This window comes from Eleginops maclovinus, chromosome 22, assembly GCF_036324505.1.
Source record: "Eleginops maclovinus isolate JMC-PN-2008 ecotype Puerto Natales chromosome 22, JC_Emac_rtc_rv5, whole genome shotgun sequence".
NCBI lineage: Eukaryota > Metazoa > Chordata > Actinopteri > Perciformes > Eleginopidae > Eleginops > Eleginops maclovinus.
The window spans coordinates 3,195,519-3,222,669 of NC_086370.1; the positions used below are offsets into that span (position 1 = coordinate 3,195,519).

General features: G+C 40.6%; 2 protein-coding genes across 2 annotated transcripts; both read left to right on the forward strand.

Moving 5' to 3' along the window:
• The first annotated feature begins 1,861 nt into the window (after positions 1-1,861).
• LOC134859104 (zinc finger protein ZIC 4-like) lies at positions 1,862-9,265 on the forward strand. Its single transcript, XM_063875425.1, has 2 exons — positions 1,862-2,644; positions 5,503-9,265. Exons 1-2 carry the CDS (start codon positions 2,122-2,124, stop codon positions 6,132-6,134), a joined length of 1,155 nt encoding a protein of 384 aa, XP_063731495.1. The 5' UTR covers positions 1,862-2,121; the 3' UTR covers positions 6,135-9,265.
• A 2,125-nt stretch (positions 9,266-11,390) lies between these two features.
• pcca (propionyl-CoA carboxylase subunit alpha) lies at positions 11,391-27,127 on the forward strand. The gene is given in 24 exon segments (XM_063874831.1): positions 11,391-11,459; positions 13,719-13,748; positions 13,750-13,797; positions 13,911-13,958; positions 14,434-14,502; positions 14,646-14,759; positions 15,427-15,480; positions 15,977-16,108; positions 16,582-16,618; positions 17,342-17,420; positions 17,631-17,733; positions 18,024-18,118; positions 18,300-18,450; positions 19,957-20,100; positions 20,352-20,426; positions 20,546-20,614; positions 20,786-20,861; positions 20,956-21,169; positions 21,727-21,829; positions 22,423-22,521; positions 22,814-22,867; positions 24,085-24,225; positions 25,262-25,339; positions 26,072-27,127. Coding segments are annotated over 24 exon segments (2,136 nt in total). The 5' UTR covers positions 11,391-11,405; the 3' UTR covers positions 26,141-27,127.
• Positions 27,128-27,151: the final 24 nt, after the last annotated feature.

The window sequence follows — 27,151 nt, forward strand, 5'->3', positions numbered from 1 at the left end:
AATGTGAACCTCTTAGGGAAACACACACATACACCTGCTGTGTATAACAGGTGTTAAAAATCAGAACCCACATGGCATCAATGTGAACATTTACCTAGAGGTCAATCAAGGTCCTTGGTGGTGAAGCAGGGAGTATTGAAATCCTTTACTTCTGCAAAAGTGCAATACCACAGTAATAATCCATTCAAAGTTAAAGTGCATTAGAAATGTAAACTTAAGTTCAAGTATAAAATGAATGCAACAAAGTGATATATAGCATCACAGATCAAATATTTCACAATTGGCCACATGAGACGCTTCTCTCATTGGTAAACTCACATATTACTGGATGGTTTCTGGATCCCTTTGATGTACTGTTATGTAAGCTGTTTTAATGGGGTCGATTCTTCATGCAGATCCCTATTTAAATACTTCATATACTCTTGGTAGTAAAATCTGGGACAAAGATCATATTTCATAAACTACAATAAATGAGTTGTATCTTAACTGAAATCTTAATACAAAAAGTAACTAAACTTCATTAAATGCAGTGTAGAAGTATGTTTTTCTATTGAATGTAGGAAAGGAAATACTTTGGAAATGTACGTACAGTAATACTTTATTAATTGTATCAGTGTTAGGTATTTAAGGGGATTCTATTGGCAGTAAATGGCAACCCGACTCCGGATATGTGGTAGAAGATGGATGTATGTTGGATGGAATAAAATAAGATAATATGTTTTCATTAGTGTCTACTGAAAGTTAGAACAGTTGTGTTTTAGTTACCTTAGAATGGGCCCTTTTTATCTAAGCATATAGGATACCAGGTTATGCATTGAACTGGAAGTACAAAAGTTGGAAAAAATATGGGATTTTATTTATTGATATGATTTACATTGTTTTAGGATTGGTAACAAAATCAATAAAGGTGAAACAATCGGTTGATATATTAGATACATACAGTATAAATACACCTTAGTGAGTTTTTAAGTTTTAAGTTTCCCTTTTCATTCTTTAGGTAATATTTAAGTTTGTATTTGAGAGATTGATTGAATATTTGACTCGTATAAGTATATTTCCTCCACTGCAGACTGCTCCCTCTGACACATAGTTCTGTGACACAGTATCGGAGTTTTATCAAAATATAACGTGCAAATTATAATCCTTTTTGTCTGAAATATCATTTTTTGCTCCGTAACATAATGACTTTTGACTCAAACTTTTCAATTCAAGCAATGACTATTCATCCTTAAGATTACAAATGTCTTCTATTCATATTATGATATTGTGAATAAATTATTATGGCTTGTCTTTATTATGGTAGCCATTAACATTTTTGATTTGGTGCAAAGAACAGCACTCACAACATTGACTGACCACCAAATACAACAGTTTATTGTTGAGGGTTTTTTTTATAATTTCCTCTGAAACACTGGGATTTTATGGCAGGGAGGTCAATGCTACATCAAGCTTTGGATAAAAAGTAAGTAAAGTAATGCTTAGCCTTTTAGCAAGAATTATACACAATTAAAATGATAATACAAGCAGTATGAGTAAACAGCTTTCTGTTAGGGATGATGATTGTCAAAATCATGATATTAAATCTGAAATTGTCATACAAAACATTAATGATAGATAAATACATAGGGTGAATTGATTTTATTGCATTTATCTTTCAGATTTGTTGTCACTTTAACACAAATATCCATGAAATGTTGTGTTCACACATTCGTTTATCACCATGAAGAAGCCCGAGTAGAGAGTAATCAGCGGGAGTGAATTTCTCTAATCAGACCTCTGTGGGTCTGTTAGAAGCAAATAGGAAAGGGAATGTGAAAAGACCAAAGAAGGAAAGGAGACAAGGACGCCCCCCAGACGGTGTTGGTTCGCGGCCTGCTGTGTGTCTTCGACTCCATTCACCTCCATTCACACAGTAAATAAAAGCATGGAGGCTCTGACTCTCGGGATCTAATACCGAACAGCGGGGGGTAAGACACTGCCGCATGCGCTCTCCCTTTCACCAAAACACACAGGAAGGAAGCAGGAAAGCGGCGAGCGCTTTGCCACTTGGATTTAACCCGTTTTCCGTGGAAGAGAGGATTGTAGCCGGACACAGGAGCGGGGCAGCCCGCCGCTCTGAGCATGAAGCGGGCGGCTGTAGTGGCCAGGCACAATGGCCTCGTCTCTCCGCTGGGGAACAACAACTCCGGGGCTTCGAGCATCGTCTCACCCCCTCAGCCGAGAGCCGCTAATATATCCGCGTCTGCCGACAGTTGTGCCGGCGGTGGGATGGACGGCCTGCTGGATTTCTCCAAAGGCCCCACCGTGAAAATGGAGCTGGTGTGTAAATGGATTGACCGAACTTCTTCGAGACAGAGGCTGGGGCGGACGGCGACATCCGTCTGCGAGCAAACTTTCAGCTCCATGCACGAGCTGGTGGACCACGTCACCACCGAGCATGTAGCAGCGGGGCTCGAGACCCTCAGTCATGTCTGCATGTGGGACGAGTGTCTCCGCGGCGGGAAGGCGTTCAAAGCCAAATACAAACTCATCAACCACATTCGCGTGCACACCGGGGAGAAGCCTTTTTCCTGCGCATTTCCCAACTGCGGCAAGATGTTCGCACGCTCAGAGAACCTCAAGATCCACACGCGCACGCACACTGGTAGGGGGTTCATGTTTGTGTGACTGCACACAGAGCTGTGATTCATAAAGTCATTATGGTCTGTACATCCGTGACACCCGTTCAGACAGCAGCCCCCCGACACACACAGAGAACACATAGGCGAATAGAGACTGTTCCCAGTCTGATAGGAATCCCCTCCATGTTTACGTAGGCACAGTTCAGTACCATTTTCACATCCGGCCTTCACTGCTTCCTTGTCTCCTTAAGGAATCACTGCAGCTCAGGAGTCATGCAAGGTGACAGGAAGCAAGACAAAGCAGCTGGATTTAAACCAGGGGGTTGTGCAGAGTGAAATTGATTCCATGCGCACAGCAGAAATGTGGCTATATTTATCATTTTAATTCCAAGTCTGCATAGAAACAGTTTACAGGAGTTTTATTTATTTTTTGCAAATACCCATAATCAGACCCTATTTTTGACAATTTGACCGAATTGTGTAATCTTAGTTGCCAGTTGTTTGAAAAGAGAATCACAGTTTTTGACAGAGCTTGCACACCCTTTGTGTATGGATTATACGCTGCCAGGTTGTGGTTTTAATCAAAATGTTTTATAATGGAGTGTAAGGGAAGAGTGTTAATAAACAGCGTAGACAGTGACACAGTGATCATATTCTCAGGATCTAAAACTCTCAGGCAACCAGGACAACTCAACAAAATTCATCTATTAACAATCTAATAACTACGACTTATTTAATTATTTCACGAACCCAACTTGGCCTGACTAACACATCTAATTGATGAATTTCTCACTGTAGATGTTGGTTTATAAGAACGTGAGAAATCACGCTACAAAGAGAAAGACGGGGCAATGATAGAAGAATAAATGCTAGACATGGTTTTAACCATCTACCCTCATGTTAATAGGGTAAACACAGCATAAGTTAAATCAACACCTCTATGAAACGCCACACATGAACTGATGATTAAAACTGTTATTAGGGTTCATGCAGAGCTGTTGGATTAGAGAGCAATAGTTTTATTAAGGTGGATCTAATAAACAGCCAATAGAGTGTGTTTTTAGGCAAATGTGTTTTAGCTTTTGTCAATGTCAATTGGGTAATGAAACAATTCAGTCTTCAAATTGCTAAAAAAAACAAAACTTTATTATTAAACTATATTTTTCCAAAAACAACCCCATCCATACAAACAAAAAACAATACAATACTAGCAGCGTGTATTTATGCACTACATAACTGTTCATGCACATACATGTGGTGTGAGGGTTTAAATGAGATGTTATCATTACATGGGAAACACTGCCGTTACAGTTCAAATAATAAGTATATTAATAATACAACTTAAACAAGAACAAAATACATCCTGGATATTTAAAGAATTAAACCTACAAATATAAGCTGTAATTATTAAAATATTTGTGAATCTTGGATTTTTTAATGACTGATGTAAACCTTTTAGTTGGCTGATTTAAATATACACACCCTGTTTTTTTTAGTGTTCCAATTGTCGAACTGAATTGAAGAAATCCCATTTGAAAACTGAATTTTCTGGGTTTTGCATATTCTAAAAACACATTGCAAATAATTTCTGTCAACGTGGTTTGTAGGACGATGCTTCAGGGAACAGCACAGTAACAGTGTTTATTTAAAATACTCAAAACCTGTTGAGGTTAAATGCATTCATTACATGGTGTCACTAATTAACAGCAAGTATAATTTTTCTAAATATAATGAAGAAATTACAATAACATTGTTTGCTACTTGATGATGGAACACAGAAAATGACAATCCTCTCTTGTCTATAGAGAAGTCTGTGCACTGTGCAGGTTTTAAACCTGAATATTATTAATATAATTATCATAAGACTATCTGTTGGCTTAAGAAAGCAGAGTTTTAAATATTAATTTATTTGAGGTCCTGATCAAAGCTGCAAAAAACATTGGTGTCACTACTCTACTGTCAATTTATAATAGGCATTGCATCCTCTATTACATAACAACAAACAGCAACATGTGGCCAGGCCGGTTGCATTTTCTCCTGAATAAGCCTGCCTCTCACCTCTTTCACCACCATTGCATTTATATTTGAACATGACCCAGATGTTTATGCATGAGAACATTCTAAATAATATAGTATCTCATAGACACTCAGTTTGGCTCTTAAAGTGTATGGTATTTTATTTAAATCTCAAATGGTAACACCTTATTTTAGGTATAAGATACCAGATACCGATGTTATTGTGTTTATTCCATTTTACGGTATTAACCAACTCTTCTTGTTATAGACATTCTATTTTCCTTTTTTTGGTTGGTTGCCTGAAATAAGGTTTGTTATTTAGTTTAAGAGATGTTTCATATTTTGTTAAACATAACATACATAGTGAATACCCCGTGAGGGAATTTCTGAAGCTTCTTCGTGTCTCAAAAAAAGAGGACGCTAACGAGATCACAAAATAAACTAAACGTCATCACCCGAAACATTAGCCGCCTCTAGCTTAGCGGTTGTGAAACGCAGCCATGTGCTGTAGTGTATATGGCTTGATGCTCGATTTTCACTTCTGACAATAGTATTTAAGCTTAAAAAAATCATAGTTAATATGTGGAGATTATCTTGCTGAACAAAACTTTGAAATATTTCTATCGTGTGTTTGCACAGATCTTATTTTCTGCAATATTCTAAAATCCAATTGAAAATCCAATTGCTTTTTGTACAGGGAGCCCTAACTTCATCACTGCTCTACTCTATGCCATGGGTGCATTCAACAGATAATTTAGAATACATTCAGGGTTATAAACTAGGTGGTGGAGGTGTCGCTTCAGCTGTAAACGAACAGGGGCCCGTCAGTGGTGTGATAATGGTCGATGTGATGTTTGTGTTGCAGGTGAGAAGCCGTTCCAGTGTGAGTTTTGCGAGCGGCGGTTCGCTAACAGCAGCGACAGGAAGAAGCACTCCCAGGTCCACACGGCCTCCAAGCCCTACGACTGCAAGGCCCTTGGCTGCACCAAGTCCTACACCCACCCCAGCTCCCTGCGCAAACACATGAAGGTCCACGTTAAGTCGTCCCCTACCTCTGACCCCCAGGACATGTACGACTCCATCTCTCATCACCTCCAACAACCTCATCAGGCTCTCCTGGAGCCCCTCGACCTTAAAATCAACCGCCACTCTCCATCCCATGGCAATTTACACACTCATTTCCCTCTTGTGTCCAAACACGAGTTGGATCTCAGCCCTGCCAGCGACGTTGACAGTAAACTGCTGCTGCGGAGCTCGTCTCCCATGGCGATGCCTCTGGATCTGTCTCTGTCGGGCCTGAAGAGTCAGCTGGCCCAGAGGCAGCAGAGTGCGAGGACCCCCCGCAGGAGCCAGCGCTCCGTCAACCCCGCCTTACCTCAGCTTTCTAACATTAAGGAGTGGTATGTGTGTACCAGGAGTACAGTACCTCACTTCCCTCTACTCCACCCTGACCACATCAAATCAGAACCTAGTGATGACGAGGAGTATGTCACGTAGGACAGAGGGGCTGAGTTTGGACTTGAAGAACATGTACTGTCAGACCCAGGTCAGGCCAGAGGAAGGTCTGTGGAATCATAGTTGCTGTACATTTCAGGACCAGCAGTGGTATGGTTCAACATGAGGGCCCGGAGTAAGCTGTGATCAGATGGAGAACTTTTTAACTGTCTCTAAAACAAAACTCAGCTCGGCCTTCATCACTTTCTGTGGACCAAAATCTATGGTGACTCTTATGTTGGCAGAAGGGACAAGAGTAAATCCCTCGTTATGGTTATCAAACTAGTGTTTGACGAAAAACTGCGAGTTGTCCGTCAGTGTTAGCTAGCTAACCTGAACTAACAGAATGGGATGACTTTGTACAAATGGACCAGGGGATGCTGGGTACTGCTCTGATGGCTGTTGAAGGATATGGTGTGTACATGTGGAAGGAGACGGATCATTGACTAATTTATCGGAGAGCTCCACCTAGATAAAGAAATGCCAAGGGCTGCATGGACACTGATGCTAACGATAGCTCTGTACACACGGTAACACAGCAGGTCCAAAACAGCAGGCATACAGGGTGGAGCTGAGTGTTATGGCCTCAGTGTGTTTTTGTCAGATAGTTACATAAATTGATGAAAGCAGCTTTTATTTTCTGTCAGAAACAGGTTTCAGATGCTGTTGTGTGATCCAGAAAGCTGTTTGTTTGAAGCAAACAGGCCTTAACTTAACAAAAGTATTTAATGTGATCACCAACTGGACACAGTAGCCAGCTGTGAAGCTGAAGTCAATAGAACTGATCCTTCTGAACATCAGTGGACCTCTCTGTGGGTTAGTCACCTGCCCTGTTTACACTCCATGTACAATTTAGTAAAGACCCCAAGGTTTGAAAAGTTACCATGTACACATATCCTTTAACATGTGTATTAAGTGAAAAAACATGTAGTATTTTCCCTGTGACGCAGTGGTGCAGCCATAAAAGGTGGATATTGGATGTGAGAACAGAGCATCAATGAATCTAGGAAACAAGCAGAATGTAATGTGTGAGATTTTCGATAGCTTGGAGAAAAAAAAAGTTCATCCGTTTGAAGCAACTGCGTTGAGATCACTTTAACTGGTTAATAAGTGACTTTTACTAATGTACATTATCCATCCACCAGTAAGTCATTTCAGGCCGGATTTGGACCTGGGATAGGAAAGCTACCTGACACAGATAGTTTAACAGAATAATGACACAGGATTTAAATGCAGTTAAAACTACAGGGTGTTACAACCCAGGTCTGACAGCCTGGTGAAACTGAAGGTGACCATATCTCTTTACATCCCATATTGCAAGGGAAAACTGGGTGCACAGCTACAGTACTTATAGTTGGTCATCTGAAGCAGGAAGTGGCTCTTTAAACTGTGATGGGTGTTTACAAAGGAGAGTTTGGAAAATGTTTTTAACGTTCATCTTTGTTTTCTATTCCAAGTCAGTTTGGGGTTTGTTTAAATCCTTATAATCACCTCTTTCCCGAGTTATTAACTTGTTGTGTACATTATTATTACTGATAGGACTGATGGACAAAACTACAGATAACACCCAAGTTGAGTAAAAACAGAATTTCCCTTTTAAACAATTTAAATGATTTGAGAATTGAATTTTCAGTTTGACTGCTGACACAGCTATTGAGCCAATCAGAACGTTATGAGAGCAGAGGATACAAGCACGTTTATAAGTGCACAGCAGAATTGTGTCCTTGAAGTCTCAGCAATAATTTGTATGTATGAGCAAACAACTACCCAGTTTATGAAGGTTGGGTTATTCACATGAGCAGCTGAGTGGAGCAGTGGTTTGCAGCGTCACCTCACAGGCAGGACTTCCTGGATCTGAGTGTTCATGTTCTCCCACAGTCCACACATATAAGATTTAGTTGAAAACGAAGGTGAAATGAAATTCCTACTGCCTCTGCCGTTGTGATTATTAACAAGGTTAATCAGATTTGAAGAGAACAAAGGCTAAAGTTACATTTTAGGTCAAGAGATTAGCATGAAATGCCATTTTTAGCCTTGGTTATTTCAGTAGCACATTACGGTCTTTACATCAGTGTCACCCGTTCAGACAGCAGCCCCCTGAATGATAGCAATTCCCTCCATGTTTACATAAGCTCAGTTCAGTGTCATCTGGCCTTCACTGCTTCCTTGTTTCCTTAAGGAATCACTGCAGCTCAGGAGTCATGCAAGGTGACAGGAAGCAGGAAAAAGCAGCTGGATTTTAAACCAGGGTGTCCAGAATGAAATGTATTCCATGTACACAATCAAATTATCATTTTAATTTAAAATAAAACTCCATTTAACCTAATCTGCATGTCAGTACACTGTCGAAGGGAAGAAACCAACACTGATGGGAGAACATGTAAACTCCTCAGTACCTGACGCAGTGAGTGCTAACCACTGCACCTCTGGAAATATTACTTCTGACAATGACACTAAAGCCCTCTTACTGGCTCAGCTTTCATCTATGACCATGAGATGTTCTGAAAAAAAGCTAGTAATGGCCCAGGGAATCAGATTTGTTTACCACTAGCTGAACTGTTGAGGTGATGTTTGTGCTCACCAGACAAATGCTTGCTTGTAACCACAAGCCAACTAAATCAGTCCTGGTGCTAAGTCTGTTATTAATTGACGTCAGGGATGAATCTGAAATCTACTGCCCAACAAGCTGATTGTGAGTTAGGCCGTTACCCATGTAAGGCCCCATCTTCAACCCGCTCTTAACGGTCCTGATGCACGCAGAGAAGAGTCAGGCAGGGAGTTACATAAACTACCAGTCAGTATATGAAAGAAGAGTACCATGGATTTAAGGATTCTGTCACAAACAAACTGAACGTGTAGTATATAAGTTAACAAGTATATTTATTTGTCTGTTTTTTTAAATTATTATTAAACGTAGCCCGCATTACTGGTTGGAGGGACTAGCAAGTTTTCTGGTTACTTACTAACGGTGAGTAAAGTTGCATTTTTCATGCAGGTCCACTGGTTTACAGCAAGAGTCACATGCAGTCCTCACAGAGCAATACAAAAAAAATCTATAATGACTTTCTCATTGAGTTGTTTTTCTCATGCACATGAAAAAATGTAATTTGTTAAATAAACAATTTAAATCTTGATACCTTTGCAATCTTTTTCTTGCAACAAGTAACCTCCACTCAGCTTTTTGAACAGGGGGGCAGGATTTGACATATTATTAATGACTTTGTTCGTTTTTTACAACATTTTTAATTTGACTACACAATGTATTTATCATTTATTTACTAACTAAAAAAGTAACAAAAAACTGCTGTATAATACATTACTCTCAACAATGTTTCGATAACAACACACTGACTCTGTCCAACTGTTTCTGTGTGATTGTAAAGGTAAAACATCACAGAAAAGACTTGTGTGTAACCACAGATGGTGGTGATTTATGTTCTTAGAGTCTGCTTCAATTGCCAGGTTTAGCAGTTTTTTCAGTGACTATCTGTTCATTTTTGTGGCTTACCTTAAGTGTGTATGTAGCAGGTAACACATCACTATAAATGTGTGTGTGAGAGAAACTCCCTCTGGAGGGAACACTGGGATTTTGGCCTTTGCAGACCATTTACATGCCCACAAAACTATATAACACAATACAGGAGAGGGAAACCCCATACAACGTAATAGGGCCCATTTGAAACATGATAGTGAATTATTAAGTGTTAATGGGATTGTATTTTATTAATTTAATACAGCGTATACAACAACATAAAAAGAACACATGACTTTTCTCATGGTGACTGTCTGAAAGAGATCTGTTGTGGCAGCTGTCTCTAACTAATTGTTTTTTATCAAGTAGGCTACAGAGGAAGAATTCATTACACAGAACAGTTGACCTTGATTGTATCTTATCTTATTTCAAAGGTATGTATGTAAGAGATGTTTGTAATGCAATACAAGACTACAGAGACAGAAATTACAGTTTTGCAAACTGCAAAATTGTGTGACCAATAGGTGTTATTACAGTTATGCTATAATTTTGAAGGAAGAACCAATTTCTGGTTCAATACACTTAAAGAACAGCTTCACAGCCCTTCAAAGTCCTGCCAAGTTTTTTTCAGATTGGATAGAAAGATACAGTTTGTCAGGATACACAATCCTCAAAAGCATTGGTTCTCAACCGGGGAGCCAGGAACCCCAGGTTCCTTGAGGGAGTTCAAGGGGTTCCTTGGAAAACTAGGAATAGTTTATTCCCAATGTTTCATTCACTATAGAAGTGAGCCCTAATGTGAGTCATGAGAGTATTTATTTTATCAGGGTTTTCACTTTCTCATCAGGTATCTCCCTAGACTGTAGATGAAACTATACATTTCTGTTGTTAATTATTTTTAACAACTATGTTTCTAATAAGGAATGGCGTTCTGTGACCTCATATATTGAAAAATAGGTCCTTGACATGGTCACGTTCAGAACCACTGCTCTCAAAGATAAGCAGGTTAAATTATTTAGTGGGAAATACAGTGGGAATCAACCAAAGTTACAGATTTTTAGGTACACATAGTTTTGTTTGTGCCACTCCAGTGCATCTTGGTAAGGAACCATTGTGTGGCAAAGGGAATTAGCCCTCTTGATTTGCGATTTCGGACTGAAAATGAAATGCATTTTCTCCCCAAACAAAGAATGTGGAATTTGACCCATATTGGAATTGCATTAACTACAAATAATTTCTAAAGAAGGAACACTTCATCTACCAAAACCTGTTGCAGTGCAGGCCACATTGGACTGTGAGTCTTTCTTATAATGTGGACATGGGTGCAAAACATATTCATATTCATAATGAGTTTTTATTCCAATTAAACATGCTGAAAGTCTCTAAGGTCCATTGTTATTACACTAACGTTATGAGTTTCCAAATCCTTCTAAAATTGCCCATCACTAAATGTAAGAAATGTTGTTTCTTCACCGGAAATGAATTTACCATATGATTAAAGAAACACTGGGATTATGACTGGCATGTCTTATTTCAGACAATTTTCAAGGTAGTTCATCTATTTATTTATTTGCAAATAGGTGTATGATGCTAGGACTATTTAGTTATAACCAGTCATCTTATTGAATGGCTCTGGTTAGAACTATACTTCTCAATAAAGTTAGGTTGAAAAAAATGTTAACGATGTTGACGCCAGAGCTATATAGATACCATAGCTCTGGTTGACGCCTCTCTCTCCACCACTCATGTCGCTTCAAAACTATTACGTCATCACGTCAGTGTGTGGGTCACAGTTTGGCAACATGGCGGCGCACAGGCTCACTCCATCACTGAACAGACTGCTGTTTGCGGTAAAGGTGAGCAGCTCACAGAGACATGCAGAGTGCGAGCTCGATGGACACACAGAGAGCCGTGTGTTCCCTGTCGAGCAAGGCGGCAGCTGTTAGCATAGTTCTTAGCATGCTAATGACAGGTGACGCTAGCACAGTCCTGAAGGTTCTTGAGAGGTAAAACCACCTTGCTTACATTAGAAAAAACGTTTGTTACGAAAGCTCGACAGGTACATAAAGGTGTCCTGCGTTTCTTTAGTCAAAAAGAGAGTCACGTAAAGCAGGTGTGACTTTGACTCAGACAGAGGCTGCGCGTCACACTGGCGTAACGTCTGTTCCGATGCAGCTGAACACAGACACATGATGCTGCCCTGCGTAAACCTCTTAAATGCTTTGTGTTTGCATTTGGCAGACCTCGCCGCATCGCTTACAAGGGTCCAGTTTGTGGCTGCAAAGTGTTTTTATTTAACTGGGTCCTTTTTTAAAGGTCTTGTGCTCGACTGGGTCAGCCCTTTAGGGGGCCCTCAAGTAAAAGGGTGGTTTGGTCCCTGGCGGACAGCTCTTTCTAGTCATTTAGTCTAACAGAATTTCAGAAAAAAATAAACAAACTGTCTTCACCTCAGAATTCTATCACTGAGCCTGCATGCTGAGGTAGTCATAAGTCAGATGGTGTTTGCATGTTAAAGTTACAACTGCACGTAGTTTTTGACCGTTTATCTCTATATTCTCTATAAACCACTCTGCTTCAGTTTGGATTCAAGCTGTACTTTTTAACAAGTGTTGTGCATCACAGTGTTTTTAACTCATGAAAACAACCAGTTTTAGTGCATTACTTATTAAGGAGTGCTGTAAAACTTCAGCTTTTGCATCAACTCTGGCTTCTTCTTCCTCATCAGAAATACTCAAACTGTCAAGAACAGTGGAACAATCATTAATAACATATCCTGTTGAGCAGGAGTAGGTTGCAGTGTTTGAATTAATCATTTATTCCTTAACGCTCATGCACCGTAACTAATGATAAATCTTCAGTTCCTATCCAGAATGGGTTAGACCAAGAGTCTCTAGACTGTCCAACTCCTGTATAATTTTTAGTTGTGAAATGTTTTTTTTTAACCTTTATTTAGAGCTGGGCAATATGAGAATATAAATCTTCATACAAATATAAATTATCATATATGTTTTTCTATATTCTTTTATTTTCTTATTCTTCTTGTAGTTGGTCTCCAGGTTTGCGCACATCTCAGGAGGGATATTGGTCCTCTCCTCTCTGCAGATTCTCTTCAGGTTTGGAGCCTGATGCTTGGCAGCTTGAAGCTTCCTCCTCCATGCTTGATGCTGGGGATGGTCTTCTTCGGATCATAGTCAGCATTTCTCTTCCTCCAAACACGACATGTGGAGTTGATGCCTAAGATCGTGATTTTGGTCTCATCTGACCACATCACCTTCTCATAAGCCTTCTCTGAATCATTCAGAGGATCACTGGCAGACTTCAGACGACCTGTACATGTGCCTTCTTGAGCAGGGGACCTTGCTGGTGCTGCAGGATTTGAATCCATCACGGCGCAGTGTGTTACCAATAGTTTTCTAGGTGGCTGTGGTCCCAGCTGCCTTCAGATCATTAACAAGTCCATCCTGTGTAGTTATTGGCTGACCCCTCACCTTTCTAATGATCATTGATACCCAAGAGGTGAGATCTTAGATCATGGAGCCCCAGATTGAGGGCGATTGATGGTCATGTTGTTCCCAGCTGCTTGCTGGTGGTCTTGTCTTCTATTCCAGCCTTGTGCTGGTCTACAATCTTCTCCCTGATGTCCTTAGACATTCGTTCCACCATGATCACAGACCTGTCTCTGGTCTTGCCCTCGTGGAGAGGTTGTAATCTGATTTATTGACTGTGGACAGGTGTCTTCTATCCAGGTAGAGAGTTGACATCAGGAGTACTTTCTGAAAGCGAGAGGATTTATTTAACCGGTCCGTGGGAGCCAGAATTCTTGTTGGTTGCAAGGGGATCAAATACTTATTTCCTCCACTGTACATACTAATCAAGTTGTAAAATTACCTATATATATGATATTATAATTTGGGAATTCAATTAAATTAACAATTTCAAAAATCCCATTATACCATTTACCAGTGTAATTAAGCTGAGAATAAAGGTGGTTTTTCTCCCACCATGTTTAAATTTGTAAAAAATATTCAAATGGAAAGTAATAGGCAGAATCAGAAATGGTGCTGAGTAAATCATCCACACCCACATGAATATGGTCTATCTTTTATGTTTTGTAGTATTCTTCATTCCAGTCCAGATGCTGTGCAGGACAATGCACCTGCTCACTATTCCACCGTCTCCAGTCCCAGTGAGAAGGTAAGGATCTCTTCTCTGATCAGCAGCTGAAGAGAACGTCCACGTTTGATTATTGAGAGGCAAGATGTGTTGTGTGTGACGTATAAACATTCCTAATTGTTTTCCTTCCTCAGACCTTTGATAAGATCCTCATCGCCAACAGAGGAGAGATTGCTTGCAGGGTAAGACACACAGAGGGGTTCTGCACATCAAACATAACAAAGTCTTACTCAAGCCTCACCTGGCACCCTCCAGATTGAGGATGTCAATAAAATATAATTTAAACATCAAGTCAAGGTAAGAACTTGAAGTAAAATATGAAATTTGATAAAAATATTTTTGTAAACATAAGAAGTAAATGAAAATGTCCAAAAGTAAAATAATGTCCACATATTGTGCACATTGCACTACAACATATCAAATGTATCTCACAACAAATACCTTGGTGTATTATTAAGATTTTAATGCAGAATTGAAGCATTTGAAATGGTTTGACTGCTGATAGTGAATCCTTTTGAATACTTACACACTTTTTGAATATTGAATTTGTAGGTTAACACATGGCAGCCAGTACTATCAGTAACTGCCAGCATTGTACGATTTCACATTCACCATGTAATGAAGCATGAGCGTTAATGTTGTGTGTTGTCTCCTCAGGTGATCAAGACATGTCGCAAAATGGGCATCCAGACTGTAGCCGTTCACAGCGACGTGGACTCCAGTGCTGTGAGTCCCCTCTGTTCATCACTGTTAGACATCAGGGTGGAATATGAGGATATTTGAATACTGTGTCTCCCTGAATTTTTCTTACTGAAAGCTGAAACACATTTAAAACTGTATTCGTCTTCCATGTGCATGTGTATATCCAGGTTCATGTAAAGATGGCTGATGAAGCGGTGTGTGTCGGCCCCGCCCCCACCAACAAGAGCTACCTTAACATGGACGCCATCATGGAGGCCGTCAGAGCGACTGGAGCACAAGCTGTAAGCATTTCCATGACACCTATTACTAAATGATGACACTGTGGTAGAAGGCATGCTTAAGTATTGTGTACATGATGAACAAAATAAACATATTGTTGCATCTACAGCTCCGGAAAAAAATGAAGAGACCACTCCAAATGTTCCTTAAATCTTGATCTCTACATGTATGGCAGCCATTGCAGTGTCTGTTGAATTCCAACACAGAGAAATGTCGTCAGTAGTTTATAGAATACAATAAAAAATCTAAATAAATCATTCAACTCAAAGACACATCTATAAATAATAAAACAAGAACAAGAACGCTGAAGTGGTCTCTTAATTTTTTGAAGCCGTTTTTTCCCATTAGCCTGACTGACAAGTGGTTTTCTTCCAGCTACACAGCTGTTTGTCCCAATCCCTTCGCATTGTGTGTGTGGAAATGCTCTTACTTTCACTATTAAATTAATAATAACTTAAGTCAAAGATGTATCTATAACTAAGAAACCAGAGAAACTGATAATGCTGAAGTGGTCTCTTATTTTTTCCGGAGCTGTATACATATACTCATCTGTCTGCTGAGATGAATCATTGAACACATCCTTGGCTTTATACAGGATGCTCACAGCTGTAGTTCTGTGTTTGAAAGCCTTTAAAGTAAATCAAAGTGTAAATGTTTCCCTCTGTAAAGGTTCACCCTGGCTACGGGTTTCTCTCTGAGAACAAAGAGTTTGCAAAGCGACTGGTGAGTAATTCCTTTCAATTACATCATCAGGTACACATTTCCTTTAACAAGTCCTTTACAACAAGTTCAAAAATAATGAATGACAAACACCGTTATATACACTTTAGTTTATTCAGATTTGTTCAAACTGTCTTTGAGCTCTTTATGTTTTATTTTGGTCTTAACCGTTATAATTGCTATTAAGGAATTGTTGTGGAAAAAAAAGCACAAGTGGTTAAAGTTATGTTAGCATGTATGTAACTACACCTCCAATCAGCCAGCACTTAGATTTTTATTGTATCTAAAATAAAGGTTTATGAATATGTGACCTGTGGCTTTGTTCCACCAGACTCAAATTCAGTAGTGATTAGCTCAATAGGAGTTACTTAAACATGGGCAATAAACCCCAGTATTATATTGAATATGTTTAAAGAAAGGCGGATGATAGATTTGTCTTTGTTCTCTCTGTGGTATTTCTGATATGTTAACTTTCATGGTGTTTGTGTTTCATTGCTAGGCAGCAGAGAACGTGGCATTCATTGGTCCAGACACCCATGCTATCATGGCAATGGGGGATAAAATTGAGAGCAAGCTGATCGCTAAGGCTGCTCAGGTCAACACCATCCCAGGATTCGATGGAGTCGTCAAGGTATGTGCAACATCAACACCCCCTCCTCCCTTTACATCACATCTTTAACATGTGTGGATTGTGTTTATGGACAGGGGAAATTAGTAAACGTTTGTTTAATTGTGTCTGAATGTGCTGCACTGCACTATTTTGGGTTCTCAGTAACACACGAGACTCAAAACTGTGAAGTAGAACACACACACACACACACACACACACACACACACACACACACACACACACACACACACCTGTCATATATATTATGATGAATATCACAGTGCACAAACTCCTTCTACAGCTGTTAAAGCCAATGACCGCTCATCCAGTACTAAAGCAAAGAAATCCAATCCAACAAGGTTTCACAACCACAGTTGAATCCAGAAACAGAACTGCTTCACTCATGACTACAGTATGGTGGCAGTTCAAAGCATTGATGATATATATGAGTTCACCATCTGTAATAATAATAACCCTCCCTCTCTTGGTGTCAGACTGCTGAGGAAGCTGTGACCATCTCACAGGAAATTGGTAAGTAATGAGTGAGAGTATCACAGTATGATAAGAGAAACTATTTCAGTATTATGGTATTAATATATATAATGTTATAAAAACAAATGTATGTGATATAACAACAGTATGTTAGCATAAATGCTAGCAGCAGAAGTAGCAGTAGTAGTAGTTAAATAAACAACATATCACAAGGATATAAACGGAGGCTGTGGCGCAGTGGGATACTGTGCTGATCTTCAGATCAGGGGAGAGTAGGTTCCATCCAACTGCAGTCAGCATGACGTTGTGTCCCTGGGCAAGAAACTTCAGCCCAAACTGCTGCTGTGGGGATTGTCCACAGTATGGAAGTGTAAGATACTTTGGATAAAACCACTGCTATTTTTTAGAGCAATTGCATTATTCTCACATTTACTACACAATGGACACCATTCATAGGGAAGAAGCTCATACTGCATACCAATACTTTTTCACAGATACAAAACTGAAAATAATTATAATCCCATAATGCAATGGCATAAATGTCCCTTGAAACAGGGCCTGGATCTGTATCTGTACTTTACAGAACTATGCTGCATGGAGTACAGCTGCCACTTTAGTAGAGTTGTTTGTCTGATATATTTTAGATGACTGGGAGTGCTCGAATGTTTCTGGCTCTTGTTTTATGTGGTGAAGCGAATAAGTAGTTTTTTTGTATTTGCATCTTATTTTTGTGGTGGTGTTTTATCTTTATCTTGTTGCCAGGCTACCCGGTGATGATCAAAGCATCAGCAGGAGGAGGAGGGAAAGGGATGAGGATTGCTTGGAATGATGATGAGACAAGGTACTGTACTCCTCTGTTTGTCACACCTTTTAAAGTACACTATCCAACCAACTTTTTGTTAGCCGCTTCATTTGTGCTCAGCACTGCTGTCATCACATCATGATACAATTCTACTACCACTGCTACAACAGATGACTGGAAAGACTGATTTTGTATAGACCACCTGTAGTGTATGTATCTGATGCATCTTCTGTGTGTGTTCGGATACAGGGAAGGTTTCCGCTTCTCCTCTCAGGAGGCAGCGTCCAGCTTTGGAGACGACCGGCTGCTTATCGAGAAGTTCATCGACAACCCCAGACACATAGAGATACAGGTAAAACCAGTGGGGAAATATTACTAGGTACATTCACTGAAGTACTGTACTTAGGTACTGAAGGATTTTGTGTTTTCTTTGTGTTGTTTCTTAAGCAAAATAAAGTGTATAAAAGGCCTCTCAGATCAGCTGGAAAATACATTGTCACCATGCTGAAAACAGGGCTTCTGATAAACTCCCTAACTTTCTAGAGATACCTGGTTAAATAAATGCAGCAGAAATGTTAATCCAAATGTGACAAGTAAAAGAAAAAACTCACTTATTAAATTCCTATTTCCTGTCTGTGTTAGGTGCTGGCTGATAAACACGGTAACGCATTGTGGCTGAATGAGAGGGAGTGCTCCATCCAGAGGAGGAACCAGAAGGTGGTGGAAGAAGCTCCCAGGTCAGTGAGAAGCTGCTGTTAGTATGTCAGGCCAATGCAACCTGCCTTTTGTTCAGAAAAGCTAGAATCCGTCACAGCCGTACAGTCCAGTACTCTAAGATTCAAGGTGAAAGGTCAGGCAGTTCATGCTGTAACGCTGCCACATCTGTTGGTTCATTCAACTGTATTGTTGTCTCTCCAGTACCTTCCTGGACCCGGAGACCCGGCGCGCGATGGGGGAGCAGGCGGTGCAGCTGGCCAGAGCGGTGCAGTACTCCTCCGCCGGCACCGTGGAGTTCCTGGTGGATTCCAAAAAGAACTTCTACTTCCTGGAGATGAACACACGACTGCAGGTCAGTGAAAGGCTGTGTGTGTACTCTCCATTTTTTCTCTGATGAATATTATCTCTAGTTTTTATTTTCACAAGAACAAGAAGCTCTTTTTCTTTTTGTGAGTGTGGGATAAGAAGATACATCCATAAAAGAAACACAAATAAACTATCATATAGAAAGAATACACCAACACAAAAGAAGATGTACATTTACATATTGGAAAAATCATGCTCATAATAAAACTACCAAGTCAGCAGAATTATAAGCTGTATCAGTAATAATTCCAGGAGTGTCATGTGTGTGTTAACTGAAGGAAGCAGCAGCTGAAGCCAGTGTGGTAAGCTCTACTGCCCCCTCCAGTGGTAAAGGAGGTCAGATAAAATGCAGGTTTGTTCATCAGGCAGCCGGTGATGCCCTCGGTTTCAAGGTTTCAAGGTTTCAAGGTTTTATTGGTCATATGCACAGCATATACAACGTATATGTTGGCAATGAAAATCTTATGTCGCGTGCTCCTCCAACAACTCAACATACATGGTGCAAATAAGATAAATAAAGTAGTGCAAAAAGAGAGAAGATTATTTACAATAACAATAAAGATTTGAGGATGTGAAATATATACATATGTGGAATACATTGAGAGTATTTAAATACTTTACTCTGTTGAATGAGGAGGTATGGACAGATGCATCTATTACGTATAACAGATGTATATGGCAGATGTGTATAATATATATATATATATATGTATGTGTGTACTATAAACAGATGTGAGTAGACATTCACAGAGCTCAGGAGTTCAGCAGTCTTATAGCCTGTGGTATAAAACTGTCCCTGAGAATGTTCCCTTGTGTCTCTGACTCTATCAATGTGTGTGTGGGTTAATGCTGACACGTGTGTAAAAGTGTATTCAATTTAACATTTAAACTAGTTTCTTAAATATTAAAAACATTTGGAACAAATATTGTTCCTGTCATTGTGGGCACATTTCAAACTGGCTTTCATTAGCCCCGCCCACCTGGAATTGACCCTTTGGATGGGTTTGCTTTTATTCTTTGCTAACTGTTAAAACATCCAGCCAGAAAGTGGATCTCAAAAGTTCAAATGTTTGAGGAAATAATCAGCTGTGAAAGAGACAATACTGCAAGCCAGTATATTCCACAACACTAATGTTATAACACATGTGCATTAATAGGGACATGTATGTATGTATGTTCTTTCGGAGTTTATAGACTGTACAGAGGTGACACGAATTGAGATTAGAGAGCTGGCTTTCCTGCTGGACAGGAGATGTAGAGGGTTGTGGTGTAACAGAGAAAAATAGTCTTCAAACAAAGTCTCCTTTAGGCATTCTCCAGAGCTTCAGCCACACCTCACTGTCTTCATCAGTGCGTTTTTCATGTGCATGACAACTGGGCAAACGTCTGAAATACGTGGGGGGCCAGTAAGGGCTCCTTCAGTTACCCACTCAATCAGCATACCAAATCTCCTCCAGAAAATGTATCTCCTCTGTTTGACCTTTGACCCCAGGTGGAGCATCCAATCACAGAGTGCATCACTGGCCTGGACCTGGTGGAGCAGATGATCAGGGTTGCCAAGGGTTACACACTGAAGTACAAACAGGAAGACATCCCAATCAATGGCTGGGCCATCGAGAGCCGCGTCTACGCCGAGGTGAGTGAGACGTCATGATCCTGGTGTAAGGGCGGACCCTGAAGAGAAGTGTCTATATGACATAATGTTTCAACAGATTTGAAAACATGTGACAATGTGTTCAATCTAAAATTAGGATTAGGAGGATTAAAGAATATGAATGATTCAGTTTCTTTTTACGTCACATTCTGCTAACGTTGCTGTTGTGAGTGAAACCTGAAGATTCAGTCTTTCCGTTCGTTCATCTGTCTCTCCATCATTTGTTCTCTCAGGATCCCTACAAGTCTTTTGGTCTTCCCTCCATTGGACGGCTGTCTCAGTACCAAGAGCCCCTCAACCTCAGCAATGTAAGAAGACGCAACCATAACCAACGTACACAGAAGAGCTGAACAGAGGAGAGCATCAAACCCTCCCTCAGATACTCACACGCCATCCCCTCTAAACGTGTTCTGCTCCTCGCTCTCAGGTCCGGGTCGACAGCGGCATCCAGGAGGGAAGTGACATCAGCATCTACTATGATCCCATGATCTCTAAGGTCAGTGACTTTTCTATATAACATGTGAATTTCCCTGCAGGGATTATTAAAGGTGCATATTATTTTATCTTAAATTAAAATCCTCAAGGGACCCCCAGGGAACAATGTGAGTGGATTGGTGTGTATGGAGATGTAGGAATGATTCCCTGTATGGATCTGTGTGTGTTGCAGTTGGTCACATATGGAGCTACACGAGCTGAAGCCCTGGCAAAGATGGAGGACGCTCTGGATAACTACGTGATCAGAGGTACACAAACACACTTCCACAGAGATCACCAGCTGAGACACAAAGCCATTTTAAATGAGCTTTGTGTGTACTGAGGTTTGGTCATTTTCTCCAGGTGTCACCCACAACATCCCCCTACTGCGGGAGATCATCACCCACCCCCGCTTCATCTCTGGTGACATCACTACCAACTTCCTGCCAGAGGTTTACCCTGAAGGCTTTAAGGGTCTGCAGCTTGGGGCCGACACTCGCAGAGAGCTGCTGGCGTCGGCCGCAGCGCTCCACATCACCGCTCAGCTGCGCTCTCAGAGGTTGCTGGGGAACCTCCGGTGAGGCCCACAGAAAATGTTCTTAAAGTAGAGACAGTAAAAGTAGTCATTGTTTGATTGGTCCATTTCAGAATAATATCTCTGATATGTTTTATAATGATTGATCATTAAAGTGTTCTCAGAGCTGGTAAAGGTGCAGCTAGTTTGAATGACTCTGTATACTGCAGGGTAGCTGCTGAATTTACTCCAGGTGAACTAAAGTCTGATTTAAGGGCTGATTATATTTACCATCATTAATCCAGATCTGTAAAGTAACTAAAGGGATTAAATACATGTAGTGGAGTAAAAGTACACCATTCACCTCTGAATTGCAGTGCAGTAGAAGTACGAAGTAGCACATTTGAAATACTCAAGCAAAGTACAAGTATCTCAAAACTGTACTTAAGAACAGAACTTGAGTAAATGTACTTGGTTACTTTCCACCCCTGTCTGATACACAGAGTCCGTATTTCCTATAGATTCTCATCACATTATGAAATTGAAAGCACTGACTGTCACTGATCCTGTTTCAATCTGTAGACCTTTTTTTTTTTACTGAATGTTCTTTTGTGTTGTAGGGTGTCCAACGCCCCTGTGGAGCTGAGCCGCTGGGAGCTGGTTGTGGAGCTGGAGGAGGGAAGCCATTCTGTAGTAGTCACCAAGTCAGGAAATGTGTATACTGTGAGTATTTAATAAGCATCTAGGAACAAATTAAATACTTTTTAATATCTATGGGCAACAAACAAGTGTCCCTGAAGCATGAGGATAAGAGAGTCACCATCAGAGCAGGGATGCTCAGACAGTCGTATAAAACATGATCATGTTATCAACTGGGGCAAAACCTGAGCTCACAGCCCAGAGGATAACATGAGTCAGCAGAGAGGGATGTTACAGTAGTTTCTAGGGGTGGGGGAAATAATCGATACAGCATAGTATTGCGATATTGTATCGATACACGGACGCCAAGATATTTTATTATATAAACTATGTTATTGTAAATCCAAATTAAAGTTTTTGGTAACAATTACTTTTCCAATCCACTAGATGCTGCTGAGCTTTGTGTTGTAAAGTCAGTGGGATTGGCAGGAAGGTAGTCCAAACAGCAGAGAGAGAAATCACAAATGCCCAATATCGCAATATATGGTATCACAATACTTAGCATATCGTGGCTTCAGTATGGCAATAGTATCGTATCGTTGGGACCCTGGTGATTAAGACCCCTAGTAGTCTCCATCTCTGAGCCACTAGGACACCTCCTGTGTTTGTCTCTGTAGGTGGAGGCGGACGGAGGACAGGTGGAAGTCAGTGGAGAGTGGAACCTGGCCTCCCCCCTGCTGCCACTCAGCATCAACGGCACACAGCGGATGCTCCAGGTAACACACACACACACACACACACACACACACACACACACACACACACACACACACACACACACACACACACACACACACACACACAATTGCATTATAAACATACATAAGTTTGTGAAATTTGATCTTAATCTGTGTCAGCAGAAAACTAGAAGTTATTATTATAATATGAATGTATAGTGCTTATAACTAGTGCTTTGAGCAGATTATAACACTGTATATGTTTATAATGCATTTTAGAAAGAATAAAGTGTAACCTTAAATTGTGTATTTATATCAAATCTTTTTTCAGTGTCTGTCCAGAGATGCTTCAGGAAAGATTGTGCTACAGTACCTGGGCACCTCGGTAAGCTGGCATGCCGACACACACCTGTAATTACATATCAACACTTCATCACGCTGTCCCACTGTGTAGTTATGTTTGAAAATGTGTTTAAACAGATGCCTCTTTTGTAAACAAAGTCCCAGCTGTTTGTACATGTGCAAATCCAGCTAGATTGTACTTGGTTTAATATCATTTCTACAAAGGAAAGAAGAGTACGTTACAGTGCCAGACGCACAGGTGTAACCCCGCTCTCCCTCCCAGTCATGTTTCTTATCAAGGGGGTGTGTCCCTGTCCCCGGCCCGTGGCACACACACTCTGCCTGTGTGAGGCTGTGTGTGTATTGCCATTAACTTTTTCGGACTGCATATTTATTTATTTTGTTGACGATCTGACTTTCTGAGGCAGCAGCGTTCAGAGTGCTCCACATGGTGCAACTTGTTGTTAACTTCAAACTGCGTCCACCAAACAACATGATTAACTTGTCTGCCCCCCAACAAGAACCAAAATCTAACTCGGTGTGAAGTGTTTTGTCAGCATTTCCTGCGATCGTCATCAGGCAGTCAGCCTAAATGAATTTTCATACGGGGCGTTTCTTTGACTATTTATAGACAAATATGGGCGTTACGTAAAGTCTGCAAAAGCTGCGCCGCATTCCGAGTTGATAGTGATTTATAAAGGGGAACCGGCGTAGGACGTGCGTGCGCAGTGTTTTAGAAATCTGAATATTTTTGTGCGTATTTACTTGCTTTGTGCTACCTACGCCACCTTCCCAAGTGAATCCTACGCAAAGCTTTATAAATGAGGCCCCTGAGGAGCACTTACAACAAATGCATCTACTTTGCTTTGAGTATTTTTTAAAAAGCATTGCTGCTGGGTGAGGCTGTGGCTCAGGGGGAGAATTGGAGTCTACCAATCAGAGGGGCAGGGGTTCAATCAAAGGTTCCTTTGGCATCGTACTGAGCCCAAGAACCGTAAGATAAATGCTCCAGTTAGCAGATAAAGATGTTTGATGTGGTAAAACATGGAAACATAAACACTGAAACAGTAGCCTGTTGACTTTTTGGCACCACTCATCTAAATGATAGTCATTTCATTTTAAAAAGTAAACTATTAAACATGTACAAACTCTCCAGAGACCGTGGTTGTTGATGCTTATTAATTCTACCTGGTATCTGCAAAGACCTGCAAACAAACAAACGTGTGCAGTGTTTCTCATCCTCTGTTTTTCTATGTCCAGTTTAAGGTCCGTGTTCTGTCTAAGCTGGCTGCAGAGTTGAACTCCTACATGCCAGAGAAGGTTCCAGAGGACACCAGCAGTATCCTGCGCTCACCCATGCCAGGCACAGTGGTGGCTGTGTCCGTCAAGCCTGGAGACGAGGTAACACATGCTGATATGAGAGCGTTACACACCTGTCAGTCTACAGGTCTTATTGGTCGCCTGGATCGACTGAACTCCATGTTCCAGGCTGTTCAGCAAACTGCCATACTGTGACCTCTGTCTGTCTCTCTTAGTTTGCTCTAGGCCTCTGAGTTCCAGTGGAAGGAAGACCTTGATGTTGAAGCCTACAGTGATGTGTTACACAAGTGTGCTTCATTTCTGACTTGCCCTTTTCCTGTTCCAACATGCACAGATCCAGCTCCAGCTCCAGCTCCATGAAGACATGTTTTTTCCCCAGTTTGGGAACATTGAAAACATTGAAACCCTCACTGCACACTAGAGCTTTCAGAGTGGAGCAGTGATGAAGTATTTTAGTAGGCCACCTGGAAGTTAGCTGCCTCATCAAAAATCAGTGGGATGTTTCCACGGCAGACGCACGTTTTATGATACTTACACAATTTGTTCACAGGATAATCTCCACATATTAACACCACTTTATGATTTCTGGAGAGTAAAGGCAATCACCAGGAGTAAAAAGCTAACGTTAGGCTATTAACTAGCTACGTCATAGCTGCTTGGATGCATCACCAATGCTAAGCTAAGGCGGCTAATGTTGGGCTTGATGAGGTTAATTGTTCACATTTGTTCCACGACATAATGAGACTTTCTCTTCAGCCTAAGGACTGTTTCAGGCATCCAACCAAAGACAAAAACCTTGACTTCTAGACGAGGGAACTGGAAGTATTTTTTGTAAGATTTATATACGATACATTCATACAAGATATCGTTTGGAGAAATCCCTTTTACTCCAGGATGCCTTGCAATTCTAGCGTCTAGGTTGGCCTTCAAATATGTCAGCACTGCACCGCTCTGTTCACACTAGGAGCAACATTAGTACTAGAACTAATGTCGAGATCATGTCACAGTTAGAGTGTACGAGGGGCTCACCCCTGCACACTCACAGGGTGGACTGCAGAACTACTCTGCAGTTGTTCTTGTTGACTGAAACGGTGTGTGTCTGTGTGTGTGTTTGCAGGTGGCAGAGGGTCAGGAGATCTGTGTGATTGAAGCCATGAAGATGCAGAACAGTCTGACTGCTGCCAGGCAAGCAAAGGTAACGACATGAAGCGCTGACAGGGGCCTACTGTTATCATCATCATCATCATCATTCCTAACTAATGAGATGTACTCCAAAAAAAATCAAAAATATTCTGCCGCAACCTTCTGAATGAATGAAATGGTAACAATTATTATTCTTGGGTTTAAGTGTTTTTGAGGATATCATGAAGCCTTGTTCCAGTAAAAGGAAACTAAATGATATTTGTCTAATGTTAAGGATCTTAGTTTACTTGAAGCGGGTGGCCATTTCTGAGGGTTTAATAGAATCACACAATGATGGAATCATATTATTGCAGTCCAATGGATTTCTAGGACCCCAAAACTTAAGTTTAGACAATAAAATGACTTGTATGGAATAAATTATGAAGGAGTTGGGGTGTTTTGAGGAATTTTTGGCCATCTTGAAAATTACACATTTCTAGGTGTCAGATTTTGGTTTATTTTTTAGTATGTTATTTGGAACACCTAATTCTACACAACTGTTAAGAAACCTTTTGTTGAAATTTTCTTTGGGTTATTTGTTTTTTCCCCATATATGCAGCCGCCTGTAATGCGTGTTGCTAACTCAGTGAATAGAAGGTCCACCTAATGTTCACCAAAGTGATAACTGATCAGATGATCAGACATCGTTTATTTTAATGAAACGTGTAGAATAATAACAATCTGTATTGGCTTTTAAAGTTTTCATGTTTTAATTTTTTCACTTTGCGTGTGTCCTGTCCACCAGGTGAAGAGCGTGCACTGTAAGGCGGGGGAGACGGTGGGAGAGGGAGACCTGCTGGTAGAGCTAGAATAAAACTTGACCTTTGACGTGTAACATCATCACCAGGAAGAGCCTTATCCCCCCTCTGAGTCCTCAGAGGAGGATCCACACTGAAGCACACTGGACAATAACAGAAGCTTCCTCATGTTGCCAGAGGTTACTCTCCGGGAGTCGCCTCCCCCCCTCACCACCATGACTCAGCGTATCAGCAGTCTGCTCCATATGTAACACTAACCCTGCAGCTGTGGACCTCCTGTACATCTTTCCATGCTTCTGTTGAGTGTGTTTCTAGACCTGTTTTTTTGTGTTGTTGTTTTGGAGTCAGTTTAACCGCGTTATGAATTGTTGTCCCGCTCCTCCTTCATGCTGTTAGCCCTGCAGATAGTTCTGGTTAATTTTCCAAGGCTTTGAGATGCATAGGAGACGTCTGCTGCCACTTCCAACACTATGGACTTGTCCTTTGGTGTGTAAGCAGCTCTGACTCTTCCCAATGTCATTTTTCTGTGATTTGAGAAACAAAAATAAATTGATTTAAGAGACAGGTATCTCAATTATGGTTAAAATACAGCCAACATACGATCAATAAAGAGCTCCTTCTTCTAACGTACTGTAACTGAATGAACTTTGGTTATCAGTTAAATTAATTAGTCCATCCTGTGCTCTGGAGTTAGGGTTTCCATGGTTGGGGGTGGGGGTTCATTTGTCTCCATGGTGCAGGTCCAGCCTTGATAAGACCTCACTGATACCGGTGTATTTATATTTTACATCTCTGTCTAACAGTGATGTGACTTCAAGAAGCAATATGCTGACCGGGATGATTTAGGTTAGGTTAGACACTATTAGAGACAGGATACTTTTGCAAACATCTTAATTTGTAATTAATGTAGAGAGGAATTTTTTAGTGTAATAAAACTTTGGTGGGATGAATATTTTCTATAAATCATGTAGTGTTCTGTGTTAATCTGGCATAAAATGTGTGCCTTAAGAAGCATATAGGAAATAAAGACTCCAATAAAAACATTTGTTTCACCAATTTCTTTTAAA

Bases quoted from the DNA above. Each gene is read 5' to 3' on its own strand.
- LOC134859104 (XM_063875425.1), top strand. From the start codon at position 2,122: ATGAAGCGGGCGGCTGTAGTGGCCAGGCACAATGGCCTCGTCTCTCCG. The intron at 2,645-5,502 runs GTAGGGGGTTCA...TTTGTGTTGCAG, and splicing joins CCACACGCGCACGCACACTG to GTGAGAAGCCGTTCCAGTGT.